This window comes from Spermophilus citellus (assembly GCF_964194105.1).
Source record: "Spermophilus citellus genome assembly, chromosome: 9".
Classification (NCBI taxonomy): Eukaryota; Metazoa; Chordata; class Mammalia; order Rodentia; family Sciuridae; genus Spermophilus; species Spermophilus citellus.
Genome location: NC_138191.1, coordinates 84,435,606 through 84,459,281, shown reverse-complemented (window position 1 = coordinate 84,459,281; position 23,676 = coordinate 84,435,606). Strand labels below are relative to the sequence as shown.

Below are 23,676 nucleotides of genomic sequence, written 5' to 3'. Positions count from 1 at the left end.
ATTTAATGAAATGAAAGCACAACATATCCAAATTTGTGGAACACAGACATAGCAGCGCTAAAAGGAAAATTTGTCACATTAAATGAATATATTAGAAAACAGAATAATCAATAATCTAAACTCCTTAATCAATAACAAAGTCAAAAGAAGAAGAAGAAGAGCAAAATAAACTAAAAGCAATCAAAAAGAAAGACATAGAAAATGTAATATCAGAAATAAATTAATATGGAGGTAAAAAAAAATAGAGAAAGTCAAAGAGGATCAATAAAATTAACAATCCTAGCAAAACGGACAGAAAGAACAAACTGCTAAAATCAGGAATAAAATAGGAGATGCTACACCCACTGCCAAAATTAAAAGGAGTGGGGGAGCCCAGGCACAGCGTAGGCCTGGGTCCACCCCCAACCACCAACGCCTGGGAGCCAAGGTCTAACCCACTTCCATCTTGAGACAACTATAGCCATCCCCATAGCCTTTCCCATGCCTTTATCTTGGGAAAATAGATAGGGCCTAGAAGTAGCTGCAGCTTGGAAAAGGCATCCCAAAGCCAGTGTAAGGCCCACCCTTTCAGCCCCATCTCTGAAAGATGTTGCATCCATCTTGGCGCACCTCCACTGTTGTCTCAAGTTACCTCCTGCTATTGACATCACCACCTATAGTTGCAGTAGTATCCATCCTGGGACATGGGCAGGAAGCCCAACACCAAGGTGAGGTACAAATAATCTGAGGTACAAATAAACTGACATAAATGGAATATTTCAATCTTCAATGCGGAAATACATTTTCTTCTCAATAGCATATGGATCCTTCTCTAAAAAAGACCATATATTATGCGACAAAGCAACTCTTAGCAAATATAAAAAAGTAGAGATACTACCCTGCATTCTATCGGATCATAATGGCATGAAATTAGAAATCAAAAAATAGAAGCTACTCCAACACCTGGAGACTAAATAGTATGCTACTAAATGAACAACACTTTCGAAAGACATGAGGAAGGAGATTTAAAAATTCTTAGAGGTGAAAAGGAACACAGATACAACGTATCAAAATCTCTGGGACACTATGAAGGCAGTACTAAGAGGAAAGATCATTGCATGGAGTTCATTCCTTAAAAGAAGAAAAAGTCAGGCTGGGGATGTGGCTCAGCTGATAGAGTGCTTGCCTAGCATGCACAAAGCCCTGAGTTCAGTCCCCAGCACCAAACGAAGAAGAAAGAAGAGGGAGAAGAAGAAGAAGAAAAAAGTCAACAATTAAATGACTTAACACTACATTTCAAAGCCCTAGAAAAAGAACAAATCAACACCAAAAGCTATAAAAGATAGGAAAAATTAAAATCAGACAAAAGAAACAATTAAAAAAATTGACAAAACAAAAAGTTGGGTCTTTGATAAAATAAATAAAATTGACAAACCCTTGGCCATGCTAATGAAGAGAATGAGAGAGAAAACTCAAATTACTAACATGTGATGAAAAAGGAAATATCACAGCAGACACTACAGAAATACAGAAGATAATTAGAAATTACTTTGAAAACTTCTACTCCAATAAAATAGAAAATATCAAAGGCATCGACAAATTTCTAGAGTCATATGATTTGTCCAAAATGAATCAGGATGATATATACAATTTAAAAAGATCAATTTCAAGCGATGAAATAGAAGACACCATCAGAAGCCTACCAACCAAGACAAAGTCCAGAACCAGAAGGACACACAGCTGAATTCTACAAGATATTTAAAGAAGAATACCAGTTTATCATAGCCATATGATCATCTCAAGAGATGCAGAAAAAGCATTCAACAAAATAGAGCACCACTTCATGTTCAAAATACTAGAAAAACTAGGGATAACAGGAACATATCTAAACATTATAAAGGCTTTCTATGCTAAGCCCCAGGCTAACATCATTGTAAATGGAGAAAAATTGAAAGCATTCCCTCCAAAAACTGGAACAAGACAGGGATGCCCTCCGTTACCATTTTTATTTAACATAGTTCCTGAAACACTGGCCAGAGCAATTAGAAAGATGAAAGAGATTAAAGGGTTACGGATAGGAAAAAGAACAACTCAAATTGGCACTAGATGCCAACGGTATGATTCTATACCTGGAATACCCAAAAAATTGCACCAGAAAACTTCTAGAACTAGTAAATGAATTCAGCAAAGTAGCAGGATATAAACTCAACATCCATAAATCAAAGGCCTTTCTGTATATCATTGATAAGTTCTCTGAAAGGGAAATAAGGAAAACTACTCCATTTACAATAGCCTCAAAAAGACATAAAATACTTGGGAATCAACTTAGCAAAAGAGAAGAAAGACCTCTCAACGAAAACTACAATATGCTAAAGAAAGAAATTAAAGAAGACCTTAGATGATGGAAAGATCTACCTTGTTCTTGGATAGGCAGAATTAATATTGTCAAAATGACCATACAGTGTACAGATTTAATACAATTCAATCAAAATCCCAATGACAAGCCTCATAGAAATAGAAAAAATAGTCATGAAATTCATCTGGAAAAATAAGAGACCCAGAATAGCTAAAGCAATCCTTAGCAAGAAAAGTGAAGCAGGCAGTATAAGTATAACAAGCCTTAAACTATATTACAGAGCAACAATAACAAAAACAGCATGGGATTGGCACCAAAATAGACTAGTAGACCAATGGTACAGAATAGAGGACACAGAGACTAACCCACAAAATTACAATTATATTATATTAGACATAGGTGCTAAAAACATACATTGGGGAAAAATGACCTCTTCAACAAATGGTGCTGGGAAAACTGTAAATCCATATACAACAAAATGAAACTAAATTCATATTTCTTACCATACACAAAACTTAACTCAAAATGGATCAAGGACCTAGGAATTAAACCAGAGACTCTGTGTCTAACAGAAAAAAAAGTAGGCCCTAATCTTCATCATGTGGGATTAGACCCCAATTTCCTTAGTAAGGCTCCTATAGCGCAAGAATTAAAACCAAGAATCAATAAATGGGATGGAATCAAACTACAAAGTTTCTTCTCAGCAAAAGAAACAATCTGTGAGGTGAACAGAGAACCTACATACTGGGAGCAATTTTTTACCCCTCACACATCAGATAGAGCAGTAATCTCTAGGGTATATAAAGAACTCAAAAAGCTAAACAGAAAAAAAAAAAATAATAACCCAATCAATAAATGGGCCAAGGACCTAAACAGACACTTCTCAGAAGGAGATATACAATCAACCAACAAACAACCCAATCAACAAATGGGCAAGGACCTGAACAGACACTTCTCACATGCAGATATACAATCAATCGACAAATATATGAAAAAATGCTCATCATCTCTAGCAATCAGAGAAATGCAAATCAAAACTACTCTAAGATATCATCTCACTGCAGTCAGAATGGCAGCTATTATGAAGACAAACAACAATAAGTGTTGGCAAGGATGTGGGAAAAAGGTACAATCATACATTGCTGGTGGTACTACAAATTGGTGCAGCCAATATGGAAAGCAGTCTGGAGATTCCTTAGAAATCTGAGAATGGAACCACCATTTGACTCAGTTATCCCTCTCCTCGGACTATACCTAAAGGACTTAAAAACAGCATACTACAGGGACACAGCCACATCAATGTTTATAGCAGCACAATTCACAACAGCTAAACTGTGGAGCCAACTTAGATGCCCACTTCAGTGGATAAATGGATAAAAAAAATGTGGCATATATACACAATGGAATTTTACTTAGCAATAAAAGAGAATAAAATCATGGCATTTGCAGGTAAACGGATGGCTTTGGAGAAGATAATGCTAAGTGAAGTCAGCAAATCCCAAAAAAAGAAATGCTGAATGTTTTCTCTGATATAAAGAGGCTGATTCATAGTGGGGTAGGCAGGGCAAGCATGAGAAAAATAAATGAATTATAGATAGGGTAGAGGGGTGGGAGGGGAAGGGAGGAGGCAGGAAATTAGCAAGTATGGTGGAATGTAATGGATACCATTATCCAAAGACACAAATTGGGTGTCAATCTACTTTATTTACAAACAAAGATATGAAAAATTGTGGTATATATGTGTAATGAGAACTGTAATGCAAAAAAAAGTACATGTATAAAGACATGAATTGGCGTGAACATACTTTATGTACAAAGATATAAAAAACTGTGCTCCATATGTGTAATAAGTATTTCAATGCATTCTGCTGTTGTGTATTTTAAAAATAAAATCAATTAAATTAAAAAAAAAGATGATGACTATAAAAAAAATACAAATGTTTCTTTTTCTGAAATTCTTCCCTTCCTTGTTCTCTGGGAAACCTACAAATAATTCACTATAAGTAATTATGATTAAAACATAGTTAAAAATCTACATGAATATAAATGTGATTAAAGAAACAAAAGAATATAGGTCATATACTAGAAATTTAGATTAAAATAAAAGACTAAACAAGATAAAAAGACCAAATTTAAAGATCTTAAGGATCTAAAATCTCTTAAGGAAATATAGTCAATTATAAAGCAGCTGTTTTCTGGAATTTATCAATTTTCTTTAAACTTCATGTTTAAAACTATTTACTAACTTACTGAACTTTCAAATATTACATCTGTCTTTGGATCAAAATCAGTGAAAGTGAAAAAAGTTTAATTATGAAAATTTGTCAGAACTTACAAAAACTCTGTGAGGTTATAGTTATTCTGAAATAAAGACTATTCCTTAAATGTAGCAATATAATTTTATAAAGACTCTGCAGGAGAGGTAGATAAAATCAGGTTAATCACAAAATATTTGCGAGTGGATGGCAGGCATAACGGTCTATGTCTGGAATCCCAGGTACTCAGGAGGCAAGAGGATTGCCTCCATAATTTAGCAAGAACCTGTTTCAAAAATAAAATAAAAAGTGTAGCTCAGTGGCTTCACTGGCTTCAATCCCTTGTACTGCTAAATAAGTTTAACAAGAAGAACAAAGGAATTTAACAAACTCTTTACAACTGGACATGGTAAAAACTTTTCCATGTTGCAAATATGCTAGGAAAGTTACAATTTTATGTACTTAATCACAACATTTTATCTTAAAACTTAGAATACTAAAAGCTAAATTGTAATGCAGGGTTTCTTAGCCCTGCATTAGGGACTTCTTTGTTGTAGGGGCTGTCCTGAATACTCAAAAAATTTTAGCAGACCCTTGACATCCACCCACAAGATGCTCTGAAATGTCTCCAGACATTGCCAATGTACCTGTGGAGATAAAATCACCTGCAGTTGAGAGTCACATTAATGTATTGCTGTTTTAAATGGGTTTTGATTAAAACATAGTTAAATATATATATAATAGAACTCATGTGTGTGAAAGAGTGTGAGACCAAGAAAAGAGGCCATGAGAAAGAACTTTGAAAATTCTGCAGATATCTAGAATTCAAAGCAGTGTGAAAGAATAACAGCATTATTACTGAGTAAAAGCTTTCTGTTCCATCAGAAAGAAAACTTTGCCATTGTTAAAAGACAACTTAAAATGTCATGTGAAAGCATCACTCAAAAAACTGAAATAAATAAAATCTTACTTTTCCCTATGGTACTTTGTACCGGCCCTTGATCCCAATCTTTAGGACGTACATTTGCTTTACTATCTGATTTAATTGCAGATTGTTTTGATGATAAAGATGAAAGTTCTAGAGCATTGTATGAATCAAACAAATCCCAGGTAGTGGCCATCATGCCTAAAGAGAAAGAAAGGAAAAATTATTTGAAATCAAAACTATCATATCAGATTTACACAAAATCAGTCATAGCAAAATCTAAGAATATCTAGTACTTATTTTTTTTAAATCACTGTTTTTATAATAATGGCAGAAAGTAAATAAAGATGACAAATAATTCATGAGGCCACCTCAAGAGATCCTCTGTCATCACACTATTAGCATATACAAATACCTTAGTGCTTTAGGGATAGCTCCAAATTATCCTTACTGTAATTTCTGATCTCCACACCTCTTTTCCTTCTTTTTCAAGCTTATCTGGTATAATATCAGCAGTCTGTTATTATGGGTCCACCTAGTGATATGGACCTGGATAATAACATGATAAGATTTTTATATTCTTACATATCATGGTCAACACATACATATTATATTCTCCAGATCTGTTTATTTGAAAAGAAATGATTCAATTTTTATCCAGTAAAAATTTCGTATATTCCTATTAATGTGAAAGGTTATACTTGTTGAGAAAATGATAGAGTCTGTTTTCAAGAAATTTGTAGAGTAGTATGGTTATTATCTCTTTTTAAACCTTGTTTAAGTTTGTTAAATTTGTTCATATCATCTAAAAATAACAATAGTCCCCAAACAAAAACTGGGCATATTACTAATCTTCAAATAATAATAATAATTTAAAAGTTGCAACCCCTTTCACTGCTGATTTATACCACTTTTTAGCAATTATTTTGTCAGTGATCACAAACAATATATTTCTAAATGTTAAACTTCCTAACTTTCAGTTAAATCATGGTGTTTTAATAAAATAATTCTTTTCCTTAAAAATTAAAAATAGAATCTAAACTCAATAAATGCAGTTACTTCATTGCTAGAACTATTATTTTCCTAATATGAAATGAAGGAGCTTTGGTATCTAATGTTTTCAATAAGTAAGAATACTAACTCAAAATTTCATAATTTTCTATCTTAATGAAATTTTTTAATAGCATCTAAGAGTAATACAAAGAATAAATATTAGTATATTTTAATGAATTGAAAAGAGTACAATTTCTATGTTTATAAAGAGATCTAAGAAAGAAATTATATCCATGAATATTGAATTACTTTTTTTTTTGGTAACCTTTAACTGAAAGTTTGGTAAGCTTAGTATGTAGGAATATATTATTACACAGTCATTAATAATATAATTGCTACACAAATAAATATACATATTACAAATTAGCAATGTTAAGATATTAGGATGATTTAAAACTTTTTTATTTGAAGACAACAAATTACTGCTAATTTTAGTTTGAACATAATTACTTTTCTTAGTTTAAATAAGTTTAACAGAAAACCTCCAACCCATCAAACTACAAGTTAAATATGTTCATTTTTATATATTAAATATATATACCTCAATGATAAATAAATTTATATCTCAAAAAATATATTTACATATCTCAATAAAGCTGTTAAAAAATAAAATCTCAAGCTACAAGCCCTAATATTATGTTCAAGAAGAGTAATAAATAAAAAATGACTGCATTTTCCAATTTTATAGTTATATATTATTAAAGCTCTTAATTTAACTGGTAACAGAAAAAAAGTAGTTTAAATTATACTTTTTTTTCCCAGCATTTCTGGGTTGGTCTAAGATATTTCCAGTGGGAAATGGGTTGTGATAGGAGAGTGTCCAGGAGCTTTAAACAATTAAGGGTGTTCTATTTGTTAGGCTGGCTAGTAAAGCACATGGAATTAATTCTTTCTTTAAACTACACATATGTTTTATACACTTCTATTAGTGGTAGTATTTCACAATAAATGTTTTTTAAGTATTAAATACATTATTTACACTAAATATTTCAAATACAACCAAGTAAATAGTAAGGTTTAATCATACAATAAAAGCATATCTCTTCTCTGCCTGATTTTGAATGAAACTCCAAGATAGATGCACAAAATAAATGGAGATCAAAATATTACCTTCATTACTGGTAAGGGTGATTGAAAAATGTGGTCTTAAATCTACAACTAAACAGATTAAATACTTCTTTACTTCAGAATGTATGGAATACATACTAACTAGCACAGCTAGATAAGCAACAACCTGTTCAGCAGGGGTGAGATCAGAATGCAAGCCTTCTGCAAGTGAAAAATCATAACTAAAAAATTTGGAAGTGGTCGAGCTTTAATTCATTTTCCTAAATACTTCTTTATCACATTAGTCACTTTTCCTTTCTTAGGAATGAATGAATAAAGTCACAGAGAGGTCAGAAATTATTAATTTAGCTGAATTACTTCTGTAAAGATTCACTTAACGTGAGAATGACTTTCCCCTGACAATATACATATAGCAAATTCTGGTAAAGGTGGTTGTTCAAATAACTGAATTTCTTCAATTTATCTAAAGACACCTAATGGAAATGAGATCAGGAACTAAATTAAGAGCAGTAATGGCAAGCTATATACAGAGAAAAATCCAGGTAGATAACACTGTGTGAGGGGTGGTGGGGTGGGTGGTGGTGGGGGTGTCTTTCACTCCATTAATATTGTATATTACATAGATTGATTTCCATATGTTGACCCCCTCTTGCATCAGTGGGATAAACACTACCTGACCATACTGTATAATCCACTTAATATGCTGCTGAACTGAGTTTATTTATACTTTGTTAAGGATATTTACATCCATAATAATAATGAACATTGGTCTGTAGTTTTCTTTTATTTCAATTTCTTTATCTGACTTTGGCATCAGAATAATGCTGGTCTCATGAGTTTCAAAATGTTCCGTTCTTTTTTTTCCCTTCTCATTTTTGAAAAGATTTGTATTAAATCTTCTATAAATGATTCATAGAATTCTAGCATCACTGTGACCAAACTACCTGACAAGAACAACTTAGAGGAGGAAAAATTTATTTTTCCATATGGGTATCAGAGGTCTCAGTCCATAGAGGCTCCATTCCTCTGGGTCCAAGGTTGAGGCCGAGTATGGACTCGATAGGTTCCAGCTCTCAAAATCCAATTACTATATATCTGAACACTTCTGCACGAACACAAGACACTGGGGAATGTCTTATATCCAAACTATTAAATCTGTCATGCATCTGTTGAGATTTTCTATTTCTCCTTGAGTCAGTTTTGGCACTTTGTGTGTGTCTAGGAATTTGTCCATTTTATTTAGTTATCTAATTTATTGGCATACAATTGTTCGTAGTATTATATTATAATCCATTTTGTTTGGGGAAGGTCAGGAGTCCCACTTTCACTTCTGATTCTGGTAATCTGAATCATTTCTCCATTTTTGGGTAGTCAATCTTGCAAAAGTTTTGTTAATTTTGTCTATCTTTTCAGACTACCAACTTTTTTTATTTACTAGTTCTGAAATCTTCTTATCTCCACTCTAATCTTTATTATTCCCTTCCTTGTGCTAGCTTTTGGATCTTTACATCTTAAGGTATAAAGTTAGGTTACTGGTCTAACCCAGACCTCACACTTGCTAGGCAAACATTCTACAATGAGCTATATCAGCTATAAATTTCGCCCTAAGCATGGCTTTCACTGCAGTCCATAAGTTCTAGCATATGGTATTCTCATTTTTATTTGTCTAAAAGTATTTTTCAACTTCTCTCTTATTTTATTCTTTTTTTTTAAAGAGAGAGAGAGAGAGGGAGAGAGAGAGAGAGAGAGAGAGAATTTTTTAATATTTATTTTTTAGTTCTTGGCGGACACAACATCTTTGTCTGTATGTGGTGCTGAGGATCGAACCCGGGCTGCACGCATGCCAGGTGAGCGCGCTACCGCTTGAGCCACATCCCCAGCCCTTATTTTATTCTTTAACTTACCAGTTGTTTAAGAATATGCTGTTGATTTCTACATATTTGTGAACTTTCCACTTTTCCATCCATTATAGATTTTTAGTTTCATTACACTATGGTCAGAAAAGTTCTCCAGATGATTTCAAAATTTAAAATTTTATCAACTCATGTTTTGTGTCCTAATATAATGGTCTATCTTAAAGAATGTTGCATGTAAACTTGAGAAAAATATGTATTTTGCTGTTTAGAGGTTGAGTATTCTGTGTATGTTTGTTATTCTAGTTAGTTTATATTGCCATTAAAATCCTATATTTTCCTACTGATCTTGTTCATTGTTCATAATTGGCAGTAGTATATTGAAACTATTATTGTAAAATTGTCGATTTTATCCTCCAACTGTGTCCATTCTTGCTTTGTATCTTTTGGGGTTTTCTTATTAGGTATATGTGTTTATAATTGCAATATCTTCTTTATAGATGTTTTTGTTTCTTATAACAATTTCTCTAAAGACTCTTGCATAATACTAGTATAACTGTCTTAACTTTCTTTTGGTTTCTATTGGCACCCTTTTGCATATACTTGTGTCATTGGATCTAAAAACCCTACTCCTTACACAGCTCCATCCCACCACTTTATGTTGTTTTCAAAATTATGTTTACACATTATATGCCCATTAACATAGTCTTATAATTATTGTTTTTCTTTTGGAGAGTGGGTACTGGGGATTGAACTCAGGGGCAGTCAACCACTGAGTCCTTTATGAGTCACTTTTCTATTATTGCTTTCAAGATTTTTCTCTTTGTCTTGACAGTTTAATTATCTAGTGTCTCTACCTGGATGTCATTGTTTATCCTTCTTATAGTTTGTTGACCCTCTTGGAAGTGCAGATTTATGTCTTTTATCAAATTTGAAAAGACTCTGGTCATTTCTTCTTCAAACATTCTTTGCATCCTTTATCTCCTTCCTCTCTGAGAGTGACATTATGTATATATAGCCATGCTTATGGTATCTCATGGGTCCCTCAGGTGTTGCTCACTTTTATTTTTTTCTTTCTGCTACACAGGTTAGAATTTTTAAATTGATCTATCTTTAAGAATCAATGATTATTTCACCATCTTGCTCAAATCTACTATTGAAAACTCCAGTTTTTCCAGTTCAGTTATTATACTTTCAATCTCCAGAATGATTCTTTTTACAATTTCTTTTTATTGATATTCTTTATTTGTTCATACATCATTCTCTTCACTTAGTTTAGATGTTTGTCCATAGTTTCATTTAGCTCTATTAACATATCAAATGTAATTGATCTAAATTTTTGTTTAGTAAGTCCCATCTCTGTTTCCTCATGGAAAGTTTGTTAATTTATTCTTTAAATGAGCCACATTTTCTTGTTTCCTTGTATCTTTTATAATTTCTTGTTTAAAACTGAAAATTTAAATTATTATTTTAATTCCAGAAACCAGATTCTTTTGTGGGGGGAGGGGTACCAGGGACTGAACTCAGGGACACTTGACCACTAAGTAACATCCCCAGCCCTATTTTGTATTTTATTTAGAGGCAGTATCTCACTGAGTTGTGTAGTGCTTTGCCCTTGCTGAGGCTGGCTTTAGACTTGTGATCTTCTGCCTCAGCCTCCCAAGCCACTGGGATTACAGGTGTGTTGCCACTGCGCCCTGCCAGAAATCAGATTCTTTATGCTCTTTGTTTTTAATAGTTTTCTGAGGATAATAATTCTTTGTTTAGCAAATTTTAAAAACAAAAATTTTGTAAAATTCTGTGTTCTCTGTCTTCTGTTATCTCAGAACTCTTTGTTCTTTAGCTTGTGGTAAGCTACTGTCCTTTCAAAAATTTCCTTGAATTTCTAGATCTCCCCTCAACCTCCTCTCTCAAAAAATAAATGCTTTTTAACTAAAAAAAGAAGGAAAAGAAAAAAAAAATAAAATAAATCAATTCCCAATCTTTGCAGATATACTCTCTGTATTGCGACTTTCCTTCAATGTGTGGCCAAGCTATTTATAACTTTTCCTTAGCCTTCACTTCCTGTGCGTACTGAGCCTAGAAGTCAGTTAAAGGTAAAGACTTAGGATCTTCTCATATTCTTTTGGAGAATGTATTCTACCCAAAGCATGTATGAAACTTTTCAAATTCCCCTGTATTTCCAGGCCTTACTCAATACTCTAATTTCCAAAACAAACTCATCCGTACACTTTCCTTCACAGGGTTTGAGATTTCCCTTGTTTGGTTAAGTTGTATACTCTTGCCACAAGTAGCAGTGAGTTTTTTATGATAACTTCTCCAGAGTCTCTTTTGTGAAATACTAGTATACTCATATAATTTTCTTTTGGTTACTTCTGACATATTTTAATACATATTTGTGTCATTGTATATGTTTATTTTTCTTAGAATGTTTTAGCTGTGAATGGATAATTATGAGTATAATGCATTCTACTATTGTCATATATGTAAGAAAAAATAAATAAAAATAAAAAGTAAAAAAAAAAAAGAATATTTTTGAAGAATGCCCTATGTACAGCTGCTTTATTGCTTGATAGAGTTTTGAGTTTGGTGAAAAAAAGAAAACTGCCTTGTCTCAGTCCTTCAGGTAACCCCAAGACAATTAAAGAAAACAAACTTAATTCTTTGAGATAAGATTCCCTTCGAGAATAAGATAGGCCAAGATCTCACACTGCAAAGGTGGGTTACTGCCTTTAATACTACCACTATGCGGGGTATGGTGGCACACATCTTTGATCCAAGCTACACGTGAGGCTGGAGGACGTGGATCATAAGTTTGGGCAACTTAGCAATTCCTTGTCTCAAAAAATAAAAAGAAACTTGGGATGTAGCTCAATGGTAGAGTGCCCCTAAGTTCAATTCTTTGCACAAACACACACAAAAAGACCACCACCTTAGAGGGAGTGAGGAAAAATAAGTGAAGATGCCACAAAAATTTCCTAGCAATGTTAAACGGCTTTTGTCGTTTATTGCTAAGAGTTAATGGGGTGCTTTTAATAAATCTTTTATGTTACCTACATTTTACTTCTTTAGAACTCACTTTTCCTTCAACATTTTAATGTCACAATTTTGAAAGATCTAGCAAAGTTTTGAAAGAATTTAAAGCTAGTACCAATGTATTTCATTACGTAAGTTCTCTGATTAGCTTTCTGAATACTTCCTTTATTGCATATTAAGTTGCTTTTTTCTTGATTCAGCTCTTGCTTGGTTGCTATAGACCTTTGACTATTTTCTAGAGTTCTGACAACAGTTCATTTTTTTTTTTTTTTTTTTGGTGATGCCAGGGATTGAACCCAGGGCCTTGTGCATGCGAGGCAAGCACTCTGCCAATTGAGCTATATCCCCAACCCCAAGAGTTCATTTTTTCTCTCTCTCTTTTTTTTTTTTGACATTTCTTTGGAGAAACATATTGCTGGAACCACCTATTCTGCCATCTTTGCTAATGTCTCATAAGACTATTTGTCAGTTAATGCTCTTGAGGTATCTGCTATAGTCTAGAATAGCCTCAAAAGCCTATGTGTTAAAGGCTTGGTAACCAGCATATGGCACTATTGGGAAGTGGTGTAAACTTTGGAAGGTGGGACCTACTGGAAGGAGTTTAGTCAGTCAGAATATTCTTGAAAGAGATATTGGGATGCTTGGTCTCTCCTTTGTATTTTGCTTTTTGTCTGCCATGAGGTGAACAGAGCTCTCCTTCCACATGATCCTAACACCATAGGCCCAAAACACCAGGGCCAGGTGATTTTATATACATATATGTATGTATCCAAAATAAATCTTTCTTACTTATAAGTTTTTTTTTAAAGAGAGAGAGAGAGGAGAGAGAGAGAGAGAGAGAGAGAGACAGAGAGAGAGACAGAGAGAGAGAGAGAGAATTTTTAATATTTATTTTTTAGTTCTCGGCGGACACAACATCTTTGTTGGTATGTGGTGCTAAGGATGGAACCCGGGCCGCACGCATGCCAGGCGAGCGCGCTACCGCTTGAGCCACATCCCCAGCCCTCTTACTTATAAGTTAATAATCTCAGGCATTTGTCACAACAGCAAAAAGCTGATTAATAAAGTCCTAAATAGATATTAATATTTCATACAAATAATGATCACTTGGTTTTCTCCTTAAGAATATTAATGTTCCAGCAGGCACCGTGGCACATTCCTATAATCCCAGTGACTCGGGAGGCTGAGGCAGGAGAATCATGAGTTCAAAGCCAGCCTCATCAAAAGCAAGGCACTAAGCAACTCAGTGGGACCCTATCTCTAAATAAAATACAAAGTAGGGCTGGGATGTTACTCAGTGGTTGAGTGCCCCTGAGTTCAATCCCCAGTACCCCACCCCCACAAAAACAAAGAACATTAATGTTCTATATCTGTTCTTGTCTTACCACCAAAGTTGAAAATGCCAATACAAATGAAAGATTACTATAATAGTGGTATGCTTTTCTGGTTCCTATATTTCCATGGGGATTATCTCAGTTAATATTGAAACAAAATGTTTACTTTTTATTTCAAATATTTTATCAAGAAAGATCCTACTATGTCTTTACAGATAACTATATCAAGACTGAATCTGAATATTTTAAATGCTTTTTATTTTTTTGTAAGAGATATTAATCTTCTTCCCTCAGTACTCCTCATTCTAAGGTTTTCAAAGCCAGACTGGCATATACACCATTAGTACTCTGACCTTCAGGCCTTCAAACCATACTATCAGTTTTCCTGGGTTTACAAATAATAATTCATGGTACTTCTCAACCTCCATAACCATATAAGCCAATACCTTATAAAAAAAATCTTTTATACAGATATATGTTACTTAAAAACAGTTACAAATTAAGAAAGTTATGATATCATTAGGTAATATAATCTAATTCAATTACCATCATATATGTGGTCCATCACTGATTGAAACATGGTTAGCACTGCATGACTATGTGTGTACATGTGTGTGTGCACCTTATTGATTCCATTTCTCTAAAGAATCCTGCCCAATGTACACATATTATAAATTACTCTCATATTTATGGATTAAGCCTCTAAGAAGATCCTTGATGTGGGCTATATTAGGGGGGTTAGGGATTATTCTTTGGTAAAAACTTTCCCATTACTTCAATTATCAAGTAAAATTCTGTCATTTTTTGAGCAGTTTTGATAATTTTGAGTTCTATAAAGAATGATTCTTTCCTTTATTTTTAAATCTATTAATAAAAGTAGCAACAAAGAACTCCTTAATCATAAATCCTAGAATTAGACTTAGCAAATACAGCTTAATAGCTACAGACCTCTCCATGTTGAGTAATCTCTCTTTAAAATTTGTAGCCTGGAGAAGCCAATCTGAATCATATTTTCTGCTGCCTGCAGGGTTCCAGGAAAGGGAAAGCAAGGAATCATGCATATCCACATTTCTACTACCTAACTGATCAATTAGGTAAGTCACACCTTTATTCCTAGGTAGAAATAAGTAAGAGAATAACAGTGGAGATGAACACACTCATTTATACTCTCTCAAATAAAAGAAAATATTAGGAATAGGGAATAAATGCTCCCACCTATAAGACAGATTAGGCAAGATACACACGTTTGCCTCATCTATTTCTACAAATGATTTAATAATTTTTGTTTCTCTAGGTGTAACACTAATTCATTAATAAAAATGCTTTTATTAAAAACTGATTAAATGTTTTTGCTAGAAGTTCATTTTAATCTTTTAAAAAATTAGATTATAGTTTTGTTGAGTAGTAAAGGCAGTTAAGATCATCTGTAACCTTCCTTATAAGTATTCCTTTGGTCATACAGGAATGTTCTATATCTGTTCTTGTCTTACCACAAAAGTTGAAAATGCCAATACAATGATGAAAGATTACTGTAATAGTGGTATGCCTTTCTGGTTCCTATATTTCCATGGGATTATCTCAGTTAATATTGAAATGAAATGTTTACTTTTTATATACAGATTTTTGGCTATAAAATATTCTCAAGGATGTTAATTTGTAAAAATTGAGAGAGTAACTGCAGTCATTAAGAACATAGGCTCTGGAGTAAGAACAAGTTAGCTAATTTTTTTTTCCTATTTCCTCATCTACAAAATGTGCAATAATAATAGTGCCTAACTTATAGAGTTGTGAGAATTAAACCAGATAACATACATGAAGGGCCTAAAATAATGTCTAGAACATTTAAAATGTTAATTGTGGTAGATATTCTTTGTGACATACTAAATAATAAATTTATAAATCTTTCATGAACAACTGAAGAGTACAGAATGCTATGATAGAGTATACAAAAAATCAAGATTGAGTTATGTTATTCAAATCTATATCTTTATTACTTGTTACCTTATTTTTCAAATTCTGAAAACTATAGATCACAGTACATAATTACTACTGTGAATTGTCCAACTTATTCTATTTTTGCTCTCTATATTTCAGCATTTATTTGTTGATTGTCAGACTCAAGGAGCATATACTAAAACATAGTAGTTTATCAAGGAGAATAAAACAAATTACCTTTGTCTTCTGTTATGATTTTATCACACTGAACATCTTTATTCTTAGATGCACCATTAAAAGTCTGCATCATCCTTTCAACATATAAGTCATTGCCTAATCTATTTTTACAAAGGCTTTCATAATTCTTATTTCCTTGGCTGTAAAAAATAAAGTAAAACCAACTCATTAATAAAAATCAATTATAACTGCACATATTCTCTATGTATGTCACCATTCTCCATTTATGTCCTCAGCATCTAGATCTAGGATTTGTTACTTCTGTTTATTCTTATTCATAATGAATTATTTCTTTATTGGTTTGATGCATTTTTACTTGATATTATTATCATTAATGTGGCTATACCAAAAAGTGAAGTCAGAGTTCAAAAATATTCTTCGGAAAAGATTGACTTCCAAAGGATGCTTTTACACTGTACCTCTCAACATCTGGACTACTTTCAGTATCCACCAGTAATATATTAGCACTATTTCTATAGAGGTTTTAATAAGTTCTATAGAACTTTAATGTAAATATATAAAGTTATATAATCCTTCAAAATACTACTTTTGTGACATTCTCAAAGCATATTTTCAGAATTGGTCAGTTCTTAGAACTTTTTTAAAAATTTCATTATTTTTTTTTTGCTCTGAGGAATTTAAAAATGTGTTTTCTAACTTCCAAATGCGTATATGTGAATGTCTTTGAATTGTGGCTTATATTACTGTTGTTGTTGTTGTTGTTGTTTTTCTTACTGTACTGCATTGTCAGAGAATTTAATCTATTTGATTCTACTTCTTTAAAATTTTTGAGATCTTGTTTCATGGATGTTCCATGTTCTCAAAAAGAATGTGTTCTCTAACTGTTAAGGGCAGAAGTATGTTAAGTGCAGAGGTTATTAAGATTTTGTCCAAATTTTCTGCATATATACTACTTTATTTCCTGGTTGACCTATCAATGATTAAGAGAAGTGGTAAAATCTTCTATGTGTAATGATACTTATCAGGTTTCCAATTTTGTTCTCTATATATTGAGATTATTTTATTAGGAGTATTTAAGTTTATGCTTATACCTTTATACTATTGAGTGACCTTTGCCTCTGATAGGTGTTGTCAGTTTGTTTCTTTAAAGTGATAAAAGTTTTTTTTCCTATATTTTTCTTCTATTTTAAAAATATCCTCTTTGTATTTGGTATTCTGGAGTAGTACAATGCACTGAATGTTTTTTATAGCTTTCTTATTTATTCCTATTTCTGTGAAATGGTGTCTCTCAATAGTTGAGAAAGTCATTATGACTCTGACCAGTACCTCTATTTAATTCTGTTTTGCTCTTTCTAACTATATTAGACATATATCAGACCATTTTATTCTACTATAAACATAAACATATTTTTAACTTTTTTAATACTTTGTTATTTTGTATAATTTATCCAGATCTATTTTCTAATTCATTAAATCTCTAATCAATTATGCTTACCATGTTGCTGTTTATTTTCAACAATCATATAAATATAGTTTATTATAAAGTTCTTTTTCCAAACATGAGTCATAAATTTGATAGTTTCTTAATGTTAATGATGTTTTAACTCTTGCTTAAATATTTCACACATATATTATATATCTGATAACATCATTATCCATAGCCCTCAGTGTCTAGATCTAGGATTTGTTACTTCTGTTTATTCTTATTTGTAATAAATTGTTTCTTTATTGGTTTGATGTATTTTTACCAAATTCAATCTGAGGAAACAGTAAGAGCCTGAATGGGGTATGCTTTCCTCCACAGATTTGTGTTTGCTTCTGAAAACAGCCAGCATTCCTAGTAATTTAGGATCTCTTAAGATAATTTAGGTGCTTTTCTCTCTCCTTTATTTTCAAAGAGATAGAATCTCACTGTGTTGCTCAAGCAGCCCTGAACTCCTGAGCTAGGTTGTTTTTATTTCTTTTCTTTTTGTTAATTTTGGGGATTGAACCCAGAGCCTCATTATTCTAAGCACACATCTACTATCGAGCTACATCCTCAGGCCCCTTTTTTGGGGGTCCTAGTACACTTTCCCTTACTTTGTATAAGCTGGTAAAACTATGTTATTCATGACCTAATTCTATTAAACTTTAGAGTCCAAATAATTTTATAATTTTTTATACTTTGGGGAGGGCAATGTCCTAAAATTATTTTAGCAATAGATTTTATAGCATTATGAATCACATTTAAATGACATTTGGGATGAAATAATCTGAATAATTGTATTAATACTCTATATAGACTATATTAACTTCAGACAGAAAAGACTTCAGAGCAAGAAAAAAAAAATCAGAGATAAAAAGGGGCATTACAAAATCATAAAAGAGCCAATTCTCCAAGAATATACAATAATATGTTTGCATCTAACAACACAGCATCAAAATACATGAGGCAAGAATTAATAGTGTACTTATACTCATTAATAAAGAGAAATAAAAAACCTGCTTCAATAGACTAAACTCCTTTATTTCCCCCATAATATTTTCCTTTAAGTCTTAAATATAAAAATGTCAGTTCTTTCTTTTTAATTTATGTGTGCATATAGTTAAAATCTATACTGAGACTTCTTTATTGCCTTTATTTTTGTCTTAGAAAGTCACATGATTTTTTAAGTTTAGTTAATTGACAAATAATATGCACAAATATATGGGCAAAATGTAGTGCTTTGATATATATATATATACTACTTAATCTGATTTTGTTTGATAAAATCAGAGTAAGTAGTATATCTGTCATATCAAACATTTATTATGTCTTTGTGATGAGAACATTCAAAATCTTCTCATCTAGCTATCTGGAAATACACATTGTTAATTATAGTCACCCTACTGTAAACAGAACACCAGGATTTAATCCTGCTATCTAACTGTAACTTTGTACCTATTGATTAACATCTCCTCTATCACCTTCAAAAGTTCACCTGATTATTAAATATAGTAAAACCATGGATTTTTCCTCTATGAAAATTTACATATAATATAAACATAATTTCATAGGGCACATACAGTTAGTGTACATTCAGAAATCCCCCAACGACCCTTCATAGAAACAAGGTACAGAACCCCTGCTTTAGCATCTGACATATAGAAGCAATGTAAACAGTTGAACTATACATACGTTACTTTCTCAGCTTCTTCAGATTCTACAGAGATCGTAACTGTTGGCAAGTCAAAAAATCGTAGCATTTCTGACTCTGTAAGTATTATCTCTATATTCTTCTCAAGGTCTTCTTTTGTTATAGTTGTTTCAGGCACTGCCCTCATAACTTGTAAATCTGAAATACATAATAAAAATCATTAACTAATTCATATTTTTATTTTGCATTTTTTCCTAATTGCCAAAATATATGATGAGTCATATGTTGCAGGTGAGCTTATATGATAAAGGAACAGCCCATGTTTTGAAATATAGTCCATTTCTCTGAAACCAAACTGCATCTTACAGCCCATAAAGTGTCTTCTTTGCTGACGGTAGCTATCAAGCCTAGACTAATCTTATATCCAGTCATAACTAACTCCAAGGAAATCCCCATTATAACTGTTCCACAATATTAACAGGGATTCTGGGCTGACTGACTATTGGTACTACTCTTGCAGAATGTGGGCATAAGTTTACTTGGGGGGATATATAGCATGTAATCCTTCTGTAAGCCCTGAAGTTAATTTCTAGTCTATATCTACAACAATCTTCTTATTGTCTTTTGATTTAGATTATAGATAACCTCAAATCATCTTCGATAGGAGCTTCAAAGCTTCTTCAATAGAAGTTCTCATTGACTATATCAATTAAAAAGGCTCAAGATTATTTTGAAAATGATTGGCAAAAAACATTTAGGACAGTCAGAAGTCTAAGATTCATGGAAAATTTTACTGAGGATAGAGTTTTGGGGCTGAGTGAATTTGGAATTGGTTATGTGGACAAAAAAGAGGCATGACATGGCATTATGTTGGAGTTTAATATATTTATTTAATCAAAGAGTGTGAAGAAGGAATCCTTAGGACTTCAGGATGAGTAAAGCTTGAACAACTTTAGGAAACTAAGAACATACAGTTTCCAGAGAACTTAATCTCTTCTAGAGAAGGCCCATAGACTTAGAAAAACATATTCTTAATAACCTAAAAAAAATATTTTTTAAAAATGTAAACCAATCACCAAAATTTGGAATGGCTAAACAAATTATACTCTTCTACGAAAACTAAATAGTAGTTGAATGTAATTTTCAAAATCATGAAAACATATTTGATAGAACACAGAAAAGTCTGGAGGAGTAATCAGAGAGGGTGCACCCCAAAGCAGATGTCAACAACACACCTGCCTAAACTTCCAGAAGGTCTCCATTCTTACAGACCTATAAAGAAAGTACGTCACTTAGGCACCAGCACAGTAGGCACAGTGTTGAAATCCACTAAATGGCCTAAGTCATAGGGAACTACACTAAGAACTCTATTTGGAATTGAACTCAACACTACACACAAACTGACAGACATGGTCAAGAGAAGGCTGCTTACTTAAAGAGGGCCTTCATCTTAAAGTGAAAGAAAGTTCCATTCCAACAAATGCATTAATCTCAACATAGAAACAGAAGAAATATGAAAAACAAAACAAGGCTTATCTGAAAGTTAAGTACTCCCTAGAAACTGATTCCAAAGAACTGTAGGACAAAGAATTCAAAAGATTGATTTTTAAAATAATCAATGTATTCAAAGAGTATATGAATAAATAGCTGAATGAATTAAGACAATGCAGGATATGAAAGAGCAATTCAATAAGAGATATAGATTCTAAAAAAGAACCAAACACAAATCTTGGAAAACACTCAGTTGGAAGCCTCATCAATGGGATTAGATAAAAAAAAAATAAAGAATATCAGGATTTGAAAATAAGCTCATCACATTTAGAGAATAATAGAGAAAATAGAAAACAACTGTGAACAGAGCATACAAAATCTCTGGGACAACATTAAAAAATCAACATACAACTCATACAATTTGATGAGTAAGTCAAACTACAGGCTAATGATACAGAAAACCTATTCAATGAAATAACATCAGAAAAATTCCAAGTTTGGGAATTACATGGTATTGTAGGCATTTAGAACATAAAACTGACAAGACCAGAAAACGATCTGCATGACATATTACAGTTAAACTGCCAAAAGAATAGAACAAAGAAAGAATGTTAAAAGCAACGAGTATGAAGTCAGTTGTAAAGATCAAACCATCAGAATAATTGCAGAATCTCTCAACAGAAATTCAAAAGGGCAAGGCATGGAATGATATGGCTTAATAGCCCTGAAAGAAAATAACTACCAACCTAAATTACTAAATCTAGATTTTTATGGTTTGGATATGAGGTGTCTCCCAAAACCTCCTGTAAATGTAGGCATATTCACAGGTAAAATTATTAGACTATGAGTGCTCTAATCTCATCAGTTCATCCTACTTTGAGTGCTAACTATAGACTAGTATGGTGTGGCTGGAAAAGGCATCTCACAGGAATAGAGGGCATGATCTGGAAGGGTGCATCTTCCATGTGACCCCCCACTCCCCTTTCTTCTCCTGAGCCTGCCATGAGCTAAGGAGCTTTCCTCCACTGGGCCCTTCCCCCATGATATGCTGCCTCAAATTGGGTCCACAGCAATGGAATCAGTCATCTACAGATTGAGACCTATGAAATCATGAGCCCCAAATAAACTTTTCCTCCTTTATTTGTTCTTTTGGTCACAGCAATGGAAAAGATTAATAAAACACAGCTGTTGTCCTTTAGATTCAAAGAAGAAATAAACTCTCCAAGATAAGCATAAAATAAAAGGATTCATGACCACTAAATGAACATTACAGAAGATGCTTAAAGGAATCAGATAAGGAAGCAAGGTAAACATAACCACGACAGCATGGTAAAGAATAAAGCTTACTAGATGAGTACGTAAACAAATAAGAAGCAAGAAAGAATCAAACAAAACTATTTCAATAAACCATTCATTCATTGAGGCCATCTAAAGAAAAACTGCATAAAATGCAGTTTGAGCCCTACCTTACAAATAAAACTAAAAGCATCCCTAATAATAAACTTCCTTCTGGTTATGCAACAAAACAATGGTTCTCAAACTTTAGCATGAATAAGAATCATTGAAGGACTTATTTAAGGTTTTACTAAATTTTTAAAAAATCAATAAATTTCTTATTTTAGAGTAGTTTAGATGTATAGAAAAGTTGTAAGAAGGATGTTGGAATGTAATGGACATCATTATACAAAGTACACATATGAAGACTTGAATTGGATGTCAACATACTTTATATACAAACAGAGATTTGAAAAAACAATTGCATTAATTGTAATGCAAAAAATACAAAGTACATGTATAAAGGCATAAATTGGCGAGAACATACTTTATATACAGAGATACGAAAAATTGTGCTCTATATGTGTAATAAGAATTGTAATGAATTCTACTGCTGTTGTGTATTTAAAAAATAATAATAAAATCAATAAAAGATAAAAAAAGAAAAGTTGCAAGAATATTAGAGTTCCTGTATACCCTGCATTGAGTTTTCCCTTTTTAATACTATCTATCATATTTAACACAACTAAAGAAACTATATGGATACTTCATTATCATCTAAAATCCATATTTTATTCCAAGTTTTTTAGTTTTTAACTGTCATTTTTCTCCTTCAGAATCTCCTCCAAGATATCTAACATTATATATAGCCATCATGTCCCCTTAGATTCCTCTAACTGTAACAGTTTCTCAGACTTGTTTTTGATAACTGAGTTTTGAGGAGTACTGGTCATACATATATTTTGGAAAATGTGCTTCAGTTTCGATTTGCTTGATATTAAACACAGTTATGGGCTTTTCTAGAGGAAGACTACAGAGGTAAACTGTCATTCTAATCAGATATTTAGGGTACATGTTATTAACATGACTTATCACTTATTAACCTTAACAACCAGGCTGAAGTACCATTTTGTCAGGTTTTTCTGCTTTAAAGTTATTCTTCTCCTCCCCACTATATATACTGTACTCTTTTAAAAGTAAGTCAAAATGAAAGGTTTCACCTTCTTGAGGAAGGAATGTCTACATTATTTATCTAGAAATCTTCTGTAAAACTGATAAAATCAGCATACTGTAGCAATATAGCCATCTCAATGTTTATAGCAGCACAATTCACAATAGTCAAATTATGAATTCAACAATATGCCCATCAATAGACAAATGGATTTAAAAATTGTGGTATGTACACAAAATGGAGAACAACTTTTTTTAGTTGTAGATGAACACAATACCTTTATTTTATTTATTTATTTTTATGTGGTGCTGAGGATTGAATCCAATGTGTCACCCATGCTAAGCAAGTGCTCCAGCACTGAGCCACAACCCCAGCCCATGAACATCTTGCTGAGTAAAATAAGCCAGTTTCAGAAAATCAAGGGTTGAATATTTTATCTCCTATGTAGAAGCAAAATAAAGGAGAGGAGGAGGGGAGGATTGGTATCATAAAGACATAGGGAAGAGCAGACAGAAGAAGATGGAGGAGAGGAGGGATGAGAAAGGGGGAGGAAATGGAGAATGAATTTTTTAAAATAAAAAATATGCTATGTGAATATGTAAATATACCACAGGAATTTCACCTTTATGTG

The 23,676-nt window shown here is 32.6% G+C and overlaps 1 protein-coding gene across 1 annotated transcript in view; it reads right to left on the bottom strand.

Moving 5' to 3' along the window:
• DNAI4 (dynein axonemal intermediate chain 4) overlaps window positions 1–23,676 on the bottom strand; it is a 110,240-nt gene that overhangs the window by 68,434 nt on the left and 18,130 nt on the right. The window contains exons 5-7 of the mRNA XM_081305948.1: window positions 19,150–19,306; window positions 16,032–16,171; window positions 5,561–5,716 (exon numbers count right to left, since the gene is read on the bottom strand). Coding sequence (XP_081162074.1) covers window positions 5,561–5,716; window positions 16,032–16,171; window positions 19,150–19,306 — 453 coding nt within the window. The remainder of the gene's footprint in view (window positions 1–5,560; window positions 5,717–16,031; window positions 16,172–19,149; window positions 19,307–23,676) is intronic.